Below are 18,647 nucleotides of genomic sequence, written 5' to 3'. Positions count from 1 at the left end.
TTTTGTTCAAATAGGCAATTACATTTATTTCAGTACTGTTGAGTCCCTGTGGGTCTGTGAACAACCATTCTCATACCACCACTTTCTGAAAATCAGGTTCTCTTTTAAATCATTGAAAATGATGCAATGAAAATCGGTACCATTGGTTTTTTTCAAAACGTTGTCCTGAAGTTTGGACCTATCCCATTTACAAGGACAACCATGAAGTTTAAGCACATGAAACCACTTGCATGTTATCTGGAATACACACTGTTATAGTGGTGGAGCAAGCACATTCAATGTGGGAATACTACGTAGGTTTGAGTTTATCCATAGAAGATTCTGTGGTTTAAGTTTATATTAATGCAAATTCAAGAAATCTTACCTTTAGGTATTTAACTTATCAAAGAAGTAGTAACAAAACAAAAATATATCTGACTAAGATGACTGATGTTTAGGACTGTGCAATGAAAGCAAATAGGCCCACCTCTTCTCTTTTCATCAATGCATTGCAGTAATACCACCCTAGTTGTTCATGATGCTTTACAGGTGAAAGATTCAGTCATGCTAACAGGGTATGATTAATCTTGCCTAACATTAGTGAACTCAGATGAAGAGCCAGTCATTCAGTCATTCAGCAAATCACAAAGGCTGACTTTTGTGGAATTTTGAAGCAAGACAGAGACACATACCATCCACGTGTCACCTCTGCCTAAAAATGGTGGAATGACTTTCCACCAATATGTGCCTATGTCTTTCCTCTCAGAAGGGGCCTATGCGATTAGTCAAGACTATATGCCTTGCTTTTGGATAGCCATAGTTAGATGAGATTAATTCCACCCTTGAACATGTACTTGTCTAGTAAGTAGCTAGACAGTTGTTCACTTGCACGTTTTACATACAACCATTACTGTTTTCAGGATTGATCAGTAGTAGTTACATTTAAGACTGGTCATAATGGATAGATGGAAAAGCACTGAACTTATGAGTGAGATGCGTTGAGTGCATATTTTGCAAATATTCTCCTAAAATGTTGTTTAAAGCTACAATATGTTTGACATTCTGAACTTCTTAACACTGAAATGTGAATTTTGTATTTTCTTTAGGAGTCTTATAAAACAAGCCTGCTAAGTTACTTTCCTGTAGTATAAACATAAAAACTGAAAATGAAAAATTTTAAATTAATATTACTATTTATGGAGCTCAAAGAATTTAGTTAATATTGCCATGTTCTCATACATTAATATCTTTGTGAAAAAGCTGTAATTCACTAAAGACCACTCATGTAGCTTTTTTTGTACGCAAAGCCTGAAATACAATGAATTCAGATTGCAAAACCAAAAATGCAACCTGAAAAGAACAAATACCATCACAGTCTTGTGTAGAAGATGTGTAACGTATCTTCACATTATCTACACCAACAAAATTAAGATTCAAGTTTAGGAGTTTCTGACTTTTCTGAAGTTCTGCATCTTTTTTATTTTACAAAATGGATTGCCTAAGTATGTGAATTGGGATTGTGAATGTTTGAATTGGGACTCAAAATGATTGTGATTAACTGGAGAAATGTCCTGGAAAGAACAAGGTGAAATTCAATAGAAATCAGTGCAAGATATTGCACTTCTAATAGTCAGCTGTAGAACACAGGATGGCGAGGAGTTTCAGAGGATGTGGTGCCTGTAATGGATCAGAACAGGAACAAGGACCAGCAACCATCATGCTGGTAGAAGAAAGGGAAACATCAAGAGTGTTTCCAGCTTGTTCAAGTCTGGTAAAGTCTCAGCTGGAATACTTTCACCAGTTTCTGGCACTGCATCAAATAATGTTGTCCAACAGGAGATAATCTAGAGCAAGACAGCAGTAATGATCATGACTTGTGAGAAAAGATGGCTTAGAATAAAGACACAAAAGAGAGACAGTAGTGGGACAGGACATTATTAACAGCTGAAGAAAGGAGGGGAATGGCCTGTTCTGAGGGACAATCTAATACTGATGTTCTCATCCAGACCAATTTTTTGGGGTTTGTTTTTTTTTTTTTTTGTTCTTCCAGCAGCAATAAGGACAGCATGGCTATCTGTGGTATTTTAAAACAAAAGATACCTTTTTATGTGAAATCAATTTTTTTTTTTAAAAGAAAGCTAGGAAAAATATCAATCCTATAAATTAGAAAAGCTATCTTTTCAGAAAAAAAAAGATATTCAAATAGGTTACTATTTAAAAGTTCAGAACATCTAACTGTAAGTCAGTTCAAATGCTTTTTAAAGTGCCTGAGAATGTGGCTCAGACTATTATTTCAACCTCAATATCAGCCTAAACACTTGGTCAATAAGTATTGCATCACAGTTTTGATTAGGCAGGTGTAATCTCTCAGTAACACCTAGAAATGGTAATTGGTCACATTTAATTAAATTAATATATTATTGTAAAACATATTTGCATTTTTTTTAAAAGTATCTTTAATACAGAACATAAGTGTACATGTAAAATCTAAAGCCTGTTCATTTTTGTTTGGAATTAATAGCAGTTTGTGTGCTTTTTGCTTTAGTAACCACATTGTTTGTTGTAAGACCAAGGTGTTTTTCAAATCTTGCTTGATACATTTGTCATACTTCAAGACACTGACATTATCAACTAATTGACATTGCTAGATATGTTGTGGGGTGGCTGAAGTTCAACAACTGAGGCAGGAGAAACATACTGTGTAAAAGATCTCGGGAAAGGGCAATGAGCTTGAATTTAAAAACTGTCTTAAGGTCTATCTACAGATTGAAGATGGTTTGATAGAATATAGTTGAAAGAAAATTTAGTACTAATATTTTCTATATGATACTTGTTTGATGCATCATATGTGTACTTGCAGGCACACACAAGAGAAAGGTTGGGAGTGTTTTGTTCTTGTATACATCTGTTTTGTAAAATACCTTTAACTATTTTTCTGACACATTTACTGTTCCTCTTTGACATTGTGGTTTCTAGAGTTGGGCAGGAGGTGGAATTATCTCAAGACTCAAATCGTACACCTTTCCAAAGGCTGGCAGCAAAAAGGTGCCTCATATAGTCTTTTTAGGTTATTGACTGAGTTAAAAGGACTTACACTTGACTAATTTCACTCCTCCCCCAGCCATCCCCCACCCCACCCCCCTTTTGGCTTGCTGTTACTAAACGTGTGTTTCAGCTACTAACAATCATATTTTGCAGATTTTATAAGCTTTCTGCTTCTTTCCTAATTATCTGCACAATTATGGCCTTGATTTTATAACTAAAGCAATGGTTTTAAAGAATTTTTTTAAAATTGAGGGACTATTTTTAAGTAATTTCTCACATCCCAAAATATTAGTGCGGATTTCAACATGCGTGCAAGTAAGTTGTGATAAAATGTTTTTCAAAAAACAGTCACTTACAGCAGAACAAAATGATATTTCTACTCTGAAGTATCATTCCTAATAAGAATATTAGCTTGCTTACACAATGCTATTACTGAGCATATTTAGGGAACAATTTGTTAAAAACAGACACATAATATATTCTGATGGAATCTGTATGCACAAATCTTGTTAGGCATTGACGTTAATTACATTTAGGTGAATGTAAGATGTCACAAGGCCAAGCTGAATGGGAAAGAGGGTAAGATGTCAAGGTGTCAAGGGGAATCCAGCCCTGTACTAATGAAAATGTTGCTGCATGGCCAGGAAATTATGCTGTCCAGTAATTGACGTATTGTGAAGCATGTAGTTAGGATCTTTGTTTGCATGCTGAGAATAACATGTGTGTCCCTGTTCCACTCATGAGTCTCTCTTTTCATTTATTTATTTATTTCTAGTTGTTCTTCAACAAAAATGAGCAGGCATAAAAAGCCCTAGAGGTACACTGCTGTTCAGACTGAAAAACAGTGTTTGACATATACTGCATTTTATAATCCTGTTAAATAATAATTATTCATTTTTTATAACTTCAGTTCACTTTTAGATGGAAGTACCAATAGCTGTTATCATCTGTATACCCTTACAGGACCCATGTTTCATTTTTAGTGTGTATAATCTTGTACAAATACATATACAGTGTCAGGGCATGTTCTAAAGCCATCTGAAAAAAAATGCCGTACTATCACACATTAGACAAAAGAAGTATTTTGGTTTCGTTCAGGAAAGTGAGTTGTGGGGTCTGAATTCTCTAGACGTGGCTTTGGTCACTCTGTTGTCTGTTCACTTGGTAAAACCCATGCTTCTTTCTGGTTGCTTTTTGCAGTCAAATACCTGTTTCCTGCCTTCTGGGGAACATACACAGAGTACAGACTGAAGCATATTGGCAGAGAAAGACCAATCACTTAAGCAAAATAATTTCAGAATTCTGGTGTGATCACCATTTACGTATACTTAACACTGAATACTCAAACCCACAAATTTCATCATCCTGCCAAATGTTAGACTCTAAACAAAAGTCCTGCTCTGAACATTTCCAAGATTTGTGATCCATTAATTCCAACATATAGAGTTTACTTTAGACCTGGTTAATTAGGCAGTTACTTCTCTTACGTCAAAAACTTTCAGACTGTAAAACAGAAAATTTACGCTATTATATTTATTCAGTCTTGAAAATTATGGGGTCTTCTAATTTTCATAAACTGGTTATTTGGATGTAATTTTAGACTCAATCAAAATTTTTCAAGCTGTTATACTCACTAATGTAAAATTGGCAATTTAGACGACACTTTAAATGAACTCCTGCCACCTAGTGGAGACTGCGATATCTTAGCCAAAGCTCATTGAGGGTTTGGCTAGTAAGGTCTTTGTCATGCAGTGTTTTGCTATTCAGTTTGATTTAGCAAAATAAGACGACTTTATAGTCTTACATATACGTTTGCGTTTTTGAAAATCAGAATTATTAATCTGAAAAGAAATCACACTTGCTGTACTAATTACCTTCATAAATATATCCTTTACCATAAAATTATAATCTTTACTATAGAAATCAAACTTAGAGAGGTTATAGCCTTTTCTTTCCTATTTTAAAGCAAACAGTAAGTGGGTCCTGTTCTCATTGCATCAACTAGATGCTATCAAACCTGCTTAGGAGTTATCCTATTAAGGCCTTATCCATGCATAGAAAAGTGGTATTCCTTTTACTAGAAAGTTATCTTTGGGTTAATGCAAACTCCCTGCCTCCTGCTTTCTTCTCATTGTGGATGTGGCTATATTACAATAAAACTGCCACACAAGTACAGCCAGTCCCTAATAAGGGGAAGAACGGCACATCTAGATTAGCTTAACTATGGGTACTTGAGAAGTTTAACCAATGAAAATCAAATCCTAGCGGAAGAAAAAAACTAAGTTGATGTGAAAACAAGACAGGCTTACAACACCTTTTTAGTATGAGAGCATAAAATGACAGTCTGCCCCATAGTTTACAAGCGTACATACCACAAGGTGTCAGATAGTATGTGCCATTTTTAAGAGGCTCCTCTAGTGGACTCTTTTCTTGTATGGTCCATGGTCATTTTGCCCATTCTCTGCATCTTGTAAGAATACAAGGAGTAATCTCATACCCTATACCATGGTTGTATTGAGATAAACCTCCCTTTGTCAGAAAACTATCTGCAGATTAAAATTGCTGGGCTTAAAGTGTAAGGCAGAAAGGACTCTGGATTTAAACAACAATTAAATAAAAGGGAAATTTTATTGTCCTGTTACCCAGACCACTGTACATGCGATGGTACATGCCTCGTGCACCATTTCTAGTCAGCCTCGCATGACTTCAAGAAAAAACCTCTAACCAAACTTCCAACTTATATCTTTCTGCTAGAAAATCCTATTCAAAGGCATTGCCACATGCCACAAATCCATAACTGGCAGGACTAAAGAAAAACGCATAAGGTTTTCTGAATGCTGCACAATATTCCCAGATTACTGATATGAGCTGAAAATGTGCCTGTGAAAAATCAAATTGCAATTCAACCAGAAATATTAATGAAAAAACTATTCTTAAGCATTTTAATCAAACTGCAACAATGGGGAATATCATTCCACACATACCTGCATATGAGTTAACTCAGCTAACACGAATAATATGTAAGACATTATCACTCATCTTAAACATGAGCAGCTCTCTGAGAAAGAGAACCTGCTTTGTTAGATTTGGTGTCACTGTGTCACTCCACAGCTGCGGAGTTTTATTCACAAGCACAGGAGTGATGCACTCTTTTTTTTTTTTTTAATGCAGTTCCTGAGCAAGAGCATCCAGTCCTTTCTGATTCTTCTGTTTTGTTCTTGAATTGCAAAGAGCAGAAATGTCTCTATATGTCCCATTTGAGGAGTCAGCTATGTCATGGCCAGAGCTATATTTTTAGCAGCTGTTCTGCTCTAGTGAATGTATTCTTAAGATTTATGAATTTGGTGTACATGAGTTCTGTTTGGCCAGTCCAAAGTATGCCAGTTCATACCATGAGACCTAGGATCAGGGGTATTTAACTACTTGTCTAGTCTGCAACTAATACTAATCACAGGAGACCTTATACTCTCCAAGTTTTTTAAAATTTGCAGGGTTATGCAGTACTGGCTGAGTACTTCTTAAGTGGTTTTGCCCTGTTCAACAGCAATCAAATGAAGTTACTTATCAGACCTATACAAGGTGTTGCAGTGGAGTTGGTAACTTCCATCATTATGACTCAGCCTGCAGGGCTATATTTCCATCGAAAAAGCATCATTTCTTCAAGTTCATAAGTTCATAAGTTCAAGTTCTTTTGAAATATTGAGCTTATAATTTTCAAAGGCCTTTCACAAAGAGCTTGTATCTCATTCCTTGTAAGCTTGGGTTGTGATGAGGAACGCAATCTATTTACTCATCTAAAAATGAGGAAGATCTGTTGAAGATGTACCTTTTGGTGGGCTTTATATACCTCATTATGTAACAGCAACTACACAAACTCTATACAGCACCTGACTGTTTCAGATACTCCCATCACGCTTTTTGGTGCACAGTTGAGGTACTCCCCACAATGAACAGAGGATAATTGATAATCCTATCAAAGCTTTCAAAAAGCAAAGGTGCCCCAGAGCAATGCAGTCTCTTCTAGGTGTCATTTTCTGAACACTTTGCATTTCTATCAGAAAGCTTATTTTAAGGGGAAAGTATGCAAAAGATACCCTTTGAAACTGTGATTCTATCATTCCTAAGCATTTCACAACTTTCCTTCCAGTATCCTGGAAACTGCCACCGAAGACTCAGAATCTCAGTCCCTTTCTTACGTAGTCACCATATTTTTCTCTTTTTTTTTCACATTCTCCTTTTTGACCCCTTTGCCAAGAAGTGTTAACTAGACACTTCCATAAAATACATGCAATGTGGCAATTTGCACCTGCTTCCTTTGTACTTGTATCTGTCTAGAAACAGGTATTAATTTCAGTCCATATTGCTTTGTATCCACTCAGTTAATTGATTCCAATTACCTTCTGAAATGTAAAATGATCTCCCTTTTGAAGTATAAATATTCCTAACGTAGGAAGGAAGGATACATCAAGGAAGCTATCCAGTGGAACTATAATCAATTCTCAGTAATACTTAATGGGTCATAGTAACTAGCAATAAGATGAAAAACCCTACGAAGCCTTGATGTGTTCTGAAGCAATACAAGATATATGAAATATAAAAAACTAAAATTACAGTGGTCTCAGTAACTGTAATTCCATCTGATTTGTTTTTGCTTTGCAACAGATGAGTAATATTGTTGACTGAACATAAGCATTTCCCTATACATTGTGACATAGTATAGGAAAAGACTGTCATAAGTGTTCACAGTGAAACTGCCAGCCCATCACTTAAGAGGTTTTGAATTGAGATCCAATCTTAGTGGGGGTTTTTTTGAGTTAGTGAATGGCCTGTGTGTGAAATAGAATGATATGGGTCTTGGAAATACAGTTCTTAACTTGCAGACCTGACAAGGTGTGCCAGGCTAGAAAAACAAAACTAGAGCCGAGGATCTTGTTTTATACCATTCATTTCATAGAATCAGAGAATGGCTTAGGTTGGAAGGGACCTTAAATATCATCTAGTTCCAAACCCTTGCCATGGGCAGGGATGCCTTCCACTAGATGAGGTTGCTCAAAGCCCCATCCAACCTGACCTTGAAAACTTCCAGGGATGGGGCCTCCACAACTTCCCTGGGCAACCTGTTCCAGTGCCTCACCACCCTCACAGTGAAAAATTTCTTCCTAATAGCTAATCTAATTCTACCTTCTTCCAGTTTGAAGTCATTACATTTGTCTCCTTGTTCTTGAGATTGGCAGGTCACTTTGGTCCCTGACCTATCTCGGAACTGTCTCAGGGCTCTTGTGGCTTGCCCTGACAGCAAATGATCTTTCAACGCTGTTCCACAAGAATGAGCGACTCAAGTCAGAAAGATTACCCTTACCATCCTTGAGGCCACCATGCTCACCCCGCTAGTTCACGATGTTGACAAGTGTTGGCCTCCTAGTCAGGGTTTGCTGTAAAATCTATGTAGTGAAACCTTTTCTGCTTCATCCAGCTGGGCATATCACTTCATTACAGTTTAAAGGTCTGTACCACCCAGGTCAGGCATCTGCCCTACAAAATGCAGTTCCCAAGTGGTAAAACTTCTATTGCACCCAGTAATTCATTCCTGGACATTTCTCAAGCTGTTTCTCTTTACTGAGCTGTTTTCTGTTGGTTTTTAAAACCGCAAGTGTTTCAGGCAGAAACTTATGCCACTGAAAGCTTCAGTTATTAAAAAGAAGAATTATATACTCAAATATTTGCAAAATAGCCCTATCCAGTGTTTTGCAAGTACAATATACCTTTGTTTCCTATTTGAGCTGACCGAATCATGTTGATGTTTGAATTTCTGGTTTTAAAACACTCTCTCAGGAGGCTGAGGTCACTCATGAGTAGAAAAATTTCTAGATTGAGAAAGAAAAGGGGACTAAACTGCAGAAAAAAGTTCTGTAATTCTCTGTTCCTGACAGTTCACAGACAGAAGAGAGCAGATCATAAATTTCTCTCATCTATACTTTATTGTGCCAGCCTCATCCTTCAGCCAAGGAGCTCCAGAACACACCATGTTTCTGCTGGGGTGGTCTGTGTGCTCCATAATATTCTTCTGACAAAAAGTAAAGGCAGAGGGATTGTATTTGAACCAGATCTTCAAGTAAGAATTAGGTCATTTTCTCCCTCCTCAGAGCAGGCAGACAGGCCTAGTATCTGGTCCATGATGTTTGTCTATGACTTTACACAAGCCTATTAAAATAATTACTTTTTACCCCAGTTTCTTCCAAGTGGAGTCACTCTATAACATCCACAAGAAAAACAGGGAAGTATTTTTTGTTTTCATTTGTGCTAGGAATTTCTCTATGGCCTAGATATGGAGAGAGAGAAATTGCAGAGGGAGGAAGGACAGATTAAAGAGAAATCCTTATAGACTACTTGTGTTACAAAGCAGATTTGAAAAAAGCATGTAAAATTAGTATCTGCAGAATAAGATTTGTGCATGACCCATTCCAGTTAATTCTCTCAGATCAAATGCTCTGAAATATTTGTAATAACTTTTTGTGCTTTAGCAGTGTATGTTTCATTTGGCCTGCATATTTACTCAAGCAATAACCTTCAGAATAAAAATACTTTGTTGGATCCCTTTCTTGCTTTCTGATTCTCACCTGTGTGTCTCTTGCAGTCATTACGCTATAATTCTCAGAGAAAAAAAGTGCTTTTAACTTATCTATTCATTGTTAAATATTAAAACTCCATGTGCTACAGCTTCAGCCATCTATTGGCCACCCACCTGATGAAGCACCTTTTAATCCTTATGTGCTGCAAAGGAAGAGAGGTCTTACAGGAGCAGAAAACGGTAGGCAGTGTAATTTACGTCATTAAAACAATTTCCTTCTTTATGCCAGAGATTTCTCCTCAACCCATATTTCTTTTTTTCTTGCATATATTTCACACCATGTTGTGTATTGGTATAGCCACTATCATAGCTCAAGTCTGTTAGCTGGGAAATCACCATCTGTGATAAAAGCCATTTAGCAGAAATCCCTTTTTCCATGTTGAAGTAAAAGATTATTACTTCCTTGACTTAAAAAGCTGCATCCTTGCACTTCATAAAAAGAAGTGTGCCCTGCTGCATCCACAGTGCCAAGCTGACGCTTGGGCTTTCTGTAAAATGAAATTAAAGGCGAGTGCCTAAGAATAAAGTACATATAAGGCAGCATTCTGAGTTGAATTGTCTGAGTTAACTAAGGAGAAGCCTTTAACCCTCCTTCTGTCAAGGAACCTCCTGGTTTCTCATTACGCAGATGCTCAGTAGTTAGAGCATGTCACCAGGTGGAGTTCACTCTGTTTTGGGGTGTTCTAAAGTGCCTGTAGCTGGATTGCATGTGGTTTTTTTATAATGCCCTCATAAGTGAAACACACTGATGTTCCTGAACATAGAAAGGGTGAATATAGTAGCTATGGCAGCAAAAAAGTCTCACATAATGTCTAATTTTCTCATTGATTGAACTGCAGGTGATCAAATAGATGCCTTACCCATGGATACCGAGGTCTATGAAAGTCCATATGCTGATCCAGATGAAATGAAACCAAAAAATGTCACTCTTGACAGGAAATTGTTAACCTTGGAGGAAGGAGAACTTGGCTCTGGCAACTTTGGTACTGTAAAGAAAGGGTTCTATAAGATGAAAAAGTAAGCGTTTCCTTCTATATTCATGGAGTCTAATATGTAAAAACTCTAGCCTTTATTTTTCAGAGCAGCAGTAATTTTTGCATGTCATTTGGGTTGACAGACTCTAAGTCATTTGGGCTAATATTCACTGTTTTCTCTCTTTGTACATACACTCATTTTCTATACAATCATTTTCTTTTCCTCTGTTTGCAGACACCTCTGCCTCCAGGCATAGTCACCTCCCAGCTGTTATTTTTTGTCTGTAAAGTGGGAAAGTGCCCCTTATGGCTGTTTTTTCTCTGTCAGGGATAGTAGAGTGGGAAATCCGCTGCCTTCCTTCATAGTTTGTATGGGCAGTCATTCCACTCAGTATTTCCCATCTGCACAAACTCTTTTTGAGAAATAGCATAGTACCACGGACAGTTTACTTGTAGAAAAGAGAGTTTATCCTAAAAGAAGTGTGACAAATACCTGTTTCATGAAGCTGCAATGTTGATTTTCAAGAACACAGAATATGCTGTGACCTTTTTTATCATGTAATTGCAAGAGGAACAGACCCTGTTTATACTGGCAAAAGTAGGAGCACCTGACTGTTCGTGCATTTTCACAGTAAAATGTTATCAGTATGTTATTTAAGTGGCTAGGCTGATTATGTGTACACTTTCACTGCTTGAAGCTTGAGGCATTTCTTTAACCAAGGGTTTCAGAGCCAGGAAGGGTTTTTCTTTTTCCAGTATGGTCTGCAGGGATTTAAAGGGTTCTGGTCCCAGCTTATGTATTTGTTAATCTTGTTTCACACTTGAGCTCTGTTGATCTCATCAGTCACTCTTTCACTCAGCTGTATGAGCTGAAGGTTGCAGGAGTAGGCTTAGTTTCTCAGGGTTTCAGAGCACTACCGTGAGGCCTTGCAATGTTGTATTCTAGTCTTACACCCAAAACGCCCCAGGGCTTAGAAAGGCCTTTATAGCTTTTCTTGTCAGAAAAGCTTTATGGCATTCTTGCCAGAATGGGTAAGAAAATTTTGTCTAGTACATTTGTTTTCAGACTTATGAAGACATTTTTATGACTATTTATAATTTTCTCAGGTTCTTTCCATTCTCTTTTGCTTAGTTGTCTTCTGAGCATTTCATAGAGAGATATTCCTGTAACAGTTGTGTTTTTTCCCCTCTGAGTGTCAATTCTGTTTTTTGTCACGGTTTGTACTATGTGCACAGAAACATTAGCTGAAGATTTCGTACATTTGCACACAGATTTTTCAGCAACTAATCCCAAAACTGAATTCTTTTTTATAGGGGTGCCAAGCCAGTGGCTGTAAAAATTCTTAAGAATGAGAGTAACGATCCAGCCATAAAGGATGAATTACTGAGAGAAGCAAATGTAATGCAGCAACTGGATAACCCATATATTGTCCGAATGATAGGCATATGTGAAGCTGAGGCCTGGATGTTAGTAATGGAAATGGCTGAACTTGGGCCATTGAACAAATTTTTGCAAAAAAACAGGTATGTAAGTTTTTGATTCTATTTCATAGGGTTTATCCAAAGGCGATAGAGGTCCTTTTTTTTTTTTTTTTTTTTAAGGGCAATTTTAAACTGACATGTTGTTAATGTAATATTGATTGTAGTTACTCTTCTCTGGGACATGATTATCTTGTACATGACTCTTAACTGTCAAATATTTCTGGTAAATAAGTGCATTTTGTATAAATGAAAGAATTTTCATATGTCCTTCAACTGCTCATTTGTTGATATGGTTACACATCATCTTGCTCAGCACATTCTTATGCTGCCTGTTCTAATTAAAGCTTAGCTAAACATAAGTGGGTCAGGTTCCTAGTACGATGTGGGGAAGTTCAGAGTAAAGTTTTGTACTTGAACTCCATGAAAAGTCATGAAAATGAACTTTTGACCTCTTAAAAATTCAATTATGATTTTCAGACATGTCACAGAGAAGAATATAACAGAGCTGGTACATCAGGTTTCCATGGGGATGAAATACCTGGAGGAAAATAACTTTGTTCATAGGGATCTGGCTGCAAGGAATGTGCTATTAGTCACCCAACATTATGCCAAAATTAGCGACTTCGGACTTTCTAAAGCTCTTAGTGCTGATGAAAATTATTATAAGGTAAGGTTTGCACAAGACATGAAAGTTGCATAGTAGCATTATAGCTTAATAAGGTTATTTTTCAGTTGGAGTGCAGTTATTTTTAAAAGTTGAAAATTAGAAATAGTATGTATCATGCATTATTTTACAGCCTGATAGTAAGGTCACTGATTTTCAAAATGTGTGATCAACATCAAGACATGTGTAGGCACAAAAAAGCTCCCTTCTTTTATTTGCTTACTTCTTTCATTTACTTTTGATAAACTTGTCATTAGAAGGTTGAAATTTATAGTGGGAGTGAGATACCTCCTTATATACAAGGGGGAAAATGTCTTTGTTGCAGGTGGGAATTTTTGGGGACTTATGGTTTTCACCATGTCCAAGGAAAATTTAGTCTAGCACACTGTATTGTTGTCGAACAGAACGGAATTTGGGAAGTTTTTTGAAAGAATATAATTGGTAAATAATCATTTGATCAAAGCAGAATTTTTTTAGCTTGGTTTTAAATTCATTGGATCTCCGTACAGCTAAAAGGACTGAAATAACTGCCACATTTAATAACGTAAAAACATCCATGGGAGACAAAGGCTCTAATCACATCTGCAGCTTTTTTTCTGATCTATTGCTTTTACAGTTCAAATTATTTCTTCTTTCTGCCTGTTCCCTTTCATTGGCTGTTCAAAACTAATAAGTCAGACCATGAAACACTGCAGAAGAGGGGCAAGCACATACTCCCTTCTGATGACCTTCCTATGGGAATAGTAACTGCTGCCAGAAAGGACTGTAACATCTTAAATCACTGCCACTAGCTAGCCAGAGCTTCTTGTCAGAGGTGTGAAACCTGGTATCAAAGGCCCATTCCCTTTACAACTCCACAAAATGCAGTGGGATTCTTTCACTACATCTAGCACTGTGCTGGGATAACTTGACACTTGCATTGTCGAAACACAGTGTTATGGCATAATTTAATCAAACTGCAGTTTGCCACAAGGCCATCGCTGTACCTTGAAATCAAGTAATAATGAGACTCAGTGCAGCTGGGTGTGTATCTCTTCCCTGCTGTGGAGAGCCTAGATGGAAAAATCTTACTTTTAAAGAGCAACTTTAAATTAAATGACATTAAAAACATGACTCCAGGTCTTTTAGCTAAGCTTTGCTTTACCATAGTTCTCATTTCAGTGCATTATTTTGAAAGTGGAAAATTAGGAACAATTTTGTAAAGCTTTTGAAGAAGCTGCTACCCACTCTCTCTAATCCCAACTGCATAAGAAATGTTACAGTACTTAGTACAAATGTGTGCAGACTTAAGTTAACTTGGTTTATATCAATTCTGATGTTGTTTACTACTTAGCGCTGTCTCTAGCCTGCTTTTTTTCCTTTCTGTTATGACTTTATTTTAGGCACAAAGTCATGGAAAATGGCCAGTCAAGTGGTATGCTCCAGAATGCATGAATTTCTACAAATTTTCTAGCAAAAGTGATGTCTGGAGCTTTGGGGTTTTAATGTGGGAAGCTTTCTCTTATGGTCAAAAACCATATAAGGTGAGTATTTCTATCTAGCTTTTTTTTTTCTGTAAAAATTCAGAGCAAATTTTAACCAATGTCTTTTCCTGCCTGCAAAGGGCAGGCCTTAGCACCCCATCTGTTGCAACAAATGACTCAAAGGATAGTCCAAAAATCAACTCCAAGCCTCTATTTGTTTTCTACTGGCATGTATGCTGTAATCATTTGCAACTGATGATTGATGATGACTGTTCTGGTCACCCTGTTCCAGGGAATGAAAGGTGGTGAAGTTGCACAGATGATTGAAAGAGGAGAACGAATGGAACGTCCTGAAGTCTGTCCAACAGAAGTCTACGATCTAATGAAATTGTGTTGGACATACAAGTGAGTGTGATGTGATGCTCTCTCTTTTAATATAAGTATATTTTAATCTAATTAGTTAATAGCCAGAAAGGGTATTACAAAATACGTCATTTCAGCTGGTCTTTAGCTTACAAACAACCTCCAAACTATAGATTCAGTTGCACTTTCAAGTGAAAATTATTGAGTGTACTACAAGAAGCTGATTGTGTGCAGCTCATTTTGCTGGAACAGTTATGTACAAAAAATAGAGTATCATAAAAAAGAAGTAATTCCAGAAGAAGGTCAGTGTGATGTATTTTGAAAAGAAATTTTGAAATTAAGCAAATATTTTTGTTTCATTTTGGGTTATATTTTATTTAATTTTCATTTTCAAGACTTTACTGAAATTTCAAAGTCATATTGCCAAATTATTCATTCCATTCCTCAATAATTACTTGCTTGGACCTGTTTTTCTCTTCTCTCATTTACAAATATACTGCAATTGGATCTACATTGACTTCCTATTAATGAGAGGTAAAACATCTTTTCAGATCATACCTAATATGTCAGAAACATTTTTTCTGATCAATAATAAATCAGAAGTTAGAATTATGAAATATAGAGAAGAAAAGAAAAAAAGCCTACCTGATAACTCTTTTTCAATTAGGATATTGCAAAAAAATATTTAAAATGTTTCACGATTTATCATTTTAAACTGTTTCATTGAAGTTACTTTTAGCTGGAGGAAGATCTCCATAAAGCACCCAAAGTCACTTATTCTTCCAGTTCGCTATCTGAATAATATGTGTGTCCAACAAAGGTCTCTGGATTCCATTTAAGGAGCTGTGGTACTTCACTTCTAGGTACCTTGCTTCTTTGTTAGTTTTATTGCACCTAGTATTCTAGAAAGAATGTGGAGCCATAAAATAATTTCATCTTTTGGTTTGACTCAAAGAATGCCGTAACAGTTCTAGAGTGAAAGGGTTCATTTTTTGAATTATGATTAACAAACATATAACGCATGCTGCTTTTTATTTGTACTCAAGTATCTTTAGTAGTGGAAGGAAAAAGAAAAAAAATTAAAAAGAAGGCTCAAGTGAGGCAGTGTAACTGTCTCAGTATGTAATGTATTATTGTAAGGGCTTGTTGTCAGTTTTATTGTGTTCTCCTAAATCAACAGAGTTGCAAGTATAGGGGAAAGAAAGACAGCCTTATAGTGTGTGCCTAGGCTCCTCTCAGTGGTGCTAAGTGATTCTGTATGCCTGTAGTACCAATTATAAGGCAGATATTGCACTGTATTGTAAGTATTCTTTTATCTAGATTATTACTGAAGTAGAAAATGAAATTGAGCTGATTTACCATTTCTTTCTTGTAGTACCTTCACTAACCACAAAGTAATAGGCATGATAGTAAATCCACTGACTGCGTGCTCTGTAGTAACATTTGCCACTTGGTATAAATTTCTATCATCATTTTGGTAGCCTTAAAATATCGTGAACAGCTTTAAATTAACTATCACTGAGGTAAACTCCCAAACATTACAAGGCCCACGCGCTTTTACAGCTGTCTCCTTCCTACACGGTGATATTTTTCGTCTTTCCACAGCGTTGATGACCGACCAGGATTTGTTGTGGTCGAGCTGAGATTACGTAACTACTATTACGACATTTCCCACTAACAGCATGAAGAACAGCAGCTTGCGTGACTCCAGCCAGCACCCTCTGAGAAGCAGTTCAGTTTCTGAAACCGAGACTTTGATTTGTGTACTGCCGCTTTCACCCTGCAAAGCTCAGAGCTAAGCCCTGTGTCTGTAGGATTGCCTTTTCTTGCCTTCTGTGCAATATCCAGCCCCAAAATAGAGTGTTGAAAGTGGAAAGGCCCCAAAGTGAGCAGCAAGGACGTCAGAGCAGATGCTTATACTTTTGCTACATTCCATTTCATTTTAGTTACAGCTTTATTGGCATTACATTTTGTGGTCATGTAAGATCGATTTAAAGTCTTTCAGCCCTCTTCATCTCTAGTATTTGAATTGGGATTTAGGTTCCTGTTATTAATATTCTTAGCCCTCAAATACATTAAGAGTTGTTCTAGCCTTCCCCCCTCCCCAAGGAAGAATAGCATAAATATTTCTCACAGTGAAGGAAATTCACTGTGAAAGTGTGTCAGTTGCTTTGACTGACAGCATGTTTGATTTTACCCCCAAGCCCCTTTAAAACCAAATCGTATTCTTCTCAGTAGTAATGTAGGCAGAGAGGAACTGGGAGGTGTGAATTTCTAACATCATCAACTCCTTTAAATGTGACCAACTTCTCTCATTCCTCATCTCATGTGGAAGCCCAGCTGTCCCTCGGGGAGTTATTTTTTTTCCTGTTGAAACCTGGGAACTCAGGGGCTTTCTCTCATCTTGGAACAAAACGTATCAGCACCTAAGACAATGCCTCTGGTTTCAACACAAATTCCATCACTGCATTCCTGAAAAGACAGCTGTACAGTGAAAGGTGATGGAGCAGCACCTTTCTTTCTCTGTGGTGTTTCAGCCTTCTCAAGAGATATCTTTTCCACATGTCTCTTTGGGTATACCAAAGCTCCTTGTGTTGTGTTTTGAGCAGCAATCATTTCTACCTTTTTTTAAACCTTTCTTGAAAAGCAGTGTGAGTATTCACCACACCTTATCGCCTCTAAAGCTAAATTTCACCCCTATCTCAAATATTTTAAAATAGGCATATGGACACTGAGTTCACTCTTGTCCACTCCTAAATGTTAGGTTTTGTACTGTTATTAATCCCTGTGAGCATCTCAGGAAAAGTTATTTGTCTTATCACTCTTCTGTAATGCACTGTGGATGTCCATTAATGTGCAAGTATAGCAATAGCAAATATTCTGGTTTTACTCTTATGCTTTGTTTGTCCAGTCTCATTTTAAATAATATAGAGCTCTGAATTTCTATTACTTATTCTCACAAGCAGATACTTTACTGGCATTTACATATATCTCAGGAGTCTACATACGTTGCATCTACTAGATATAGAGATTTTAGAAGAATGTAAAGAACAAGATTTAGAGTTAGATATATTTATTGCATACAGATGGTTAGAATATATGTGTTTAATTGTGTGAACAGGGTACTCTTAGAGGTGCAGTAATATTTTTTTCTCTAGCAAAGAAACTGTGTGGGCAATTACAGTGAGAAAGTGTGAAGTAATTTTCATAAGAGATGACTATAAACAAATGTAGGAGTTACTGTATTTTTTTTTCTTTTTACTAAGCTTATGGTCTATTTTTCAAAAAATACCTGGTGATTTTTGGTAGTTTAATCTTGGGTGTCCAATGCAAGACACTTCAGAAACCACTTGCTACTGAAAGATACTGAGTGCAATAGACCATGTTTCAAATGTGACCAATATTGAAGATGACCTATTTTCTGTTTGTAAGAAACATTTTTCTACAAAAACATCTTGTGTAGAAGTTAGCCATAGTTATATGTAGATGTTTTGTCGCTTTAATCCTCTTGCAGAGAAATTGTTAGCTCTATGTGTGCAATTAGTACATTCATGGGGATATTAGTAATAAACAAATTGCACAAATCTTTACTAGCCAGTAGGTGGCAGTACTGAATTTCCCTGAGAGATTTATCTCTCTCTCTCTCTCTCTCTCTCTTAAAAGTGTTACCTGATGCAACAAAACTGGAGAAATATTTCTTACCCTCTCTTCTGAGTGAATGTCACTTTCTGGTGTTACTCGATTATTTTTAACTTCACTATTATGTACTAAAAGTTTACAATAAGAACATAAAGTATTGTGAAATAAATGGATTAGGTTTTAAAATTGAAATTAAAGATGCTGGTTTACAAAATATGTCATTTTAACAAGAATCCTTAATATTCAAGTGTTTTATAAAAAATGCTGATGCTGTGCAGAGTGTGTATATTTACTGAATTACTGCAATTGTTGTGGAAGATTGAGATTCTCCTGTTGACACTGAAAGGTACCTGACACAACAAATTAGCCCACTGAAGCCTGGACTGCTTTGGGAGCTACTCAGGACTAGC

At 36.7% G+C, this 18,647-nt stretch overlaps 1 protein-coding gene across 2 annotated transcripts in view; it reads left to right on the top strand.

Moving 5' to 3' along the window:
• Window positions 1-18,249, top strand: part of SYK (spleen associated tyrosine kinase) — a 56,730-nt gene extending 38,481 nt beyond the window's left edge. The window contains exons 7-14 of one of the 2 annotated variants that reach the window (XM_054186170.1): window positions 2,956-3,024; window positions 9,742-9,832; window positions 10,492-10,669; window positions 11,941-12,150; window positions 12,586-12,775; window positions 14,155-14,295; window positions 14,528-14,640; window positions 16,204-18,249. In XM_054186170.1, the coding sequence (XP_054042145.1) occupies window positions 2,956-3,024; window positions 9,742-9,832; window positions 10,492-10,669; window positions 11,941-12,150; window positions 12,586-12,775; window positions 14,155-14,295; window positions 14,528-14,640; window positions 16,204-16,276 (1,065 nt within the window). In that variant the 3' untranslated portion in view covers window positions 16,277-18,249. The remainder of the gene's footprint in view (window positions 1-2,955; window positions 3,025-9,741; window positions 9,833-10,491; window positions 10,670-11,940; window positions 12,151-12,585; window positions 12,776-14,154; window positions 14,296-14,527; window positions 14,641-16,203) is intronic. The other variant, XM_054186171.1, reaches the window with a different exon arrangement.
• The last annotated feature ends 398 nt before the right edge of the window (window positions 18,250-18,647 follow it).

This window comes from Rissa tridactyla, chromosome Z (assembly GCF_028500815.1).
Source record: "Rissa tridactyla isolate bRisTri1 chromosome Z, bRisTri1.patW.cur.20221130, whole genome shotgun sequence".
NCBI classification, from domain to species: Eukaryota; Metazoa; Chordata; class Aves; order Charadriiformes; family Laridae; genus Rissa; species Rissa tridactyla.
Note: the sequence above shows the minus strand (reverse complement) of the source record. Positions and strands in the feature narration are given on the sequence as shown.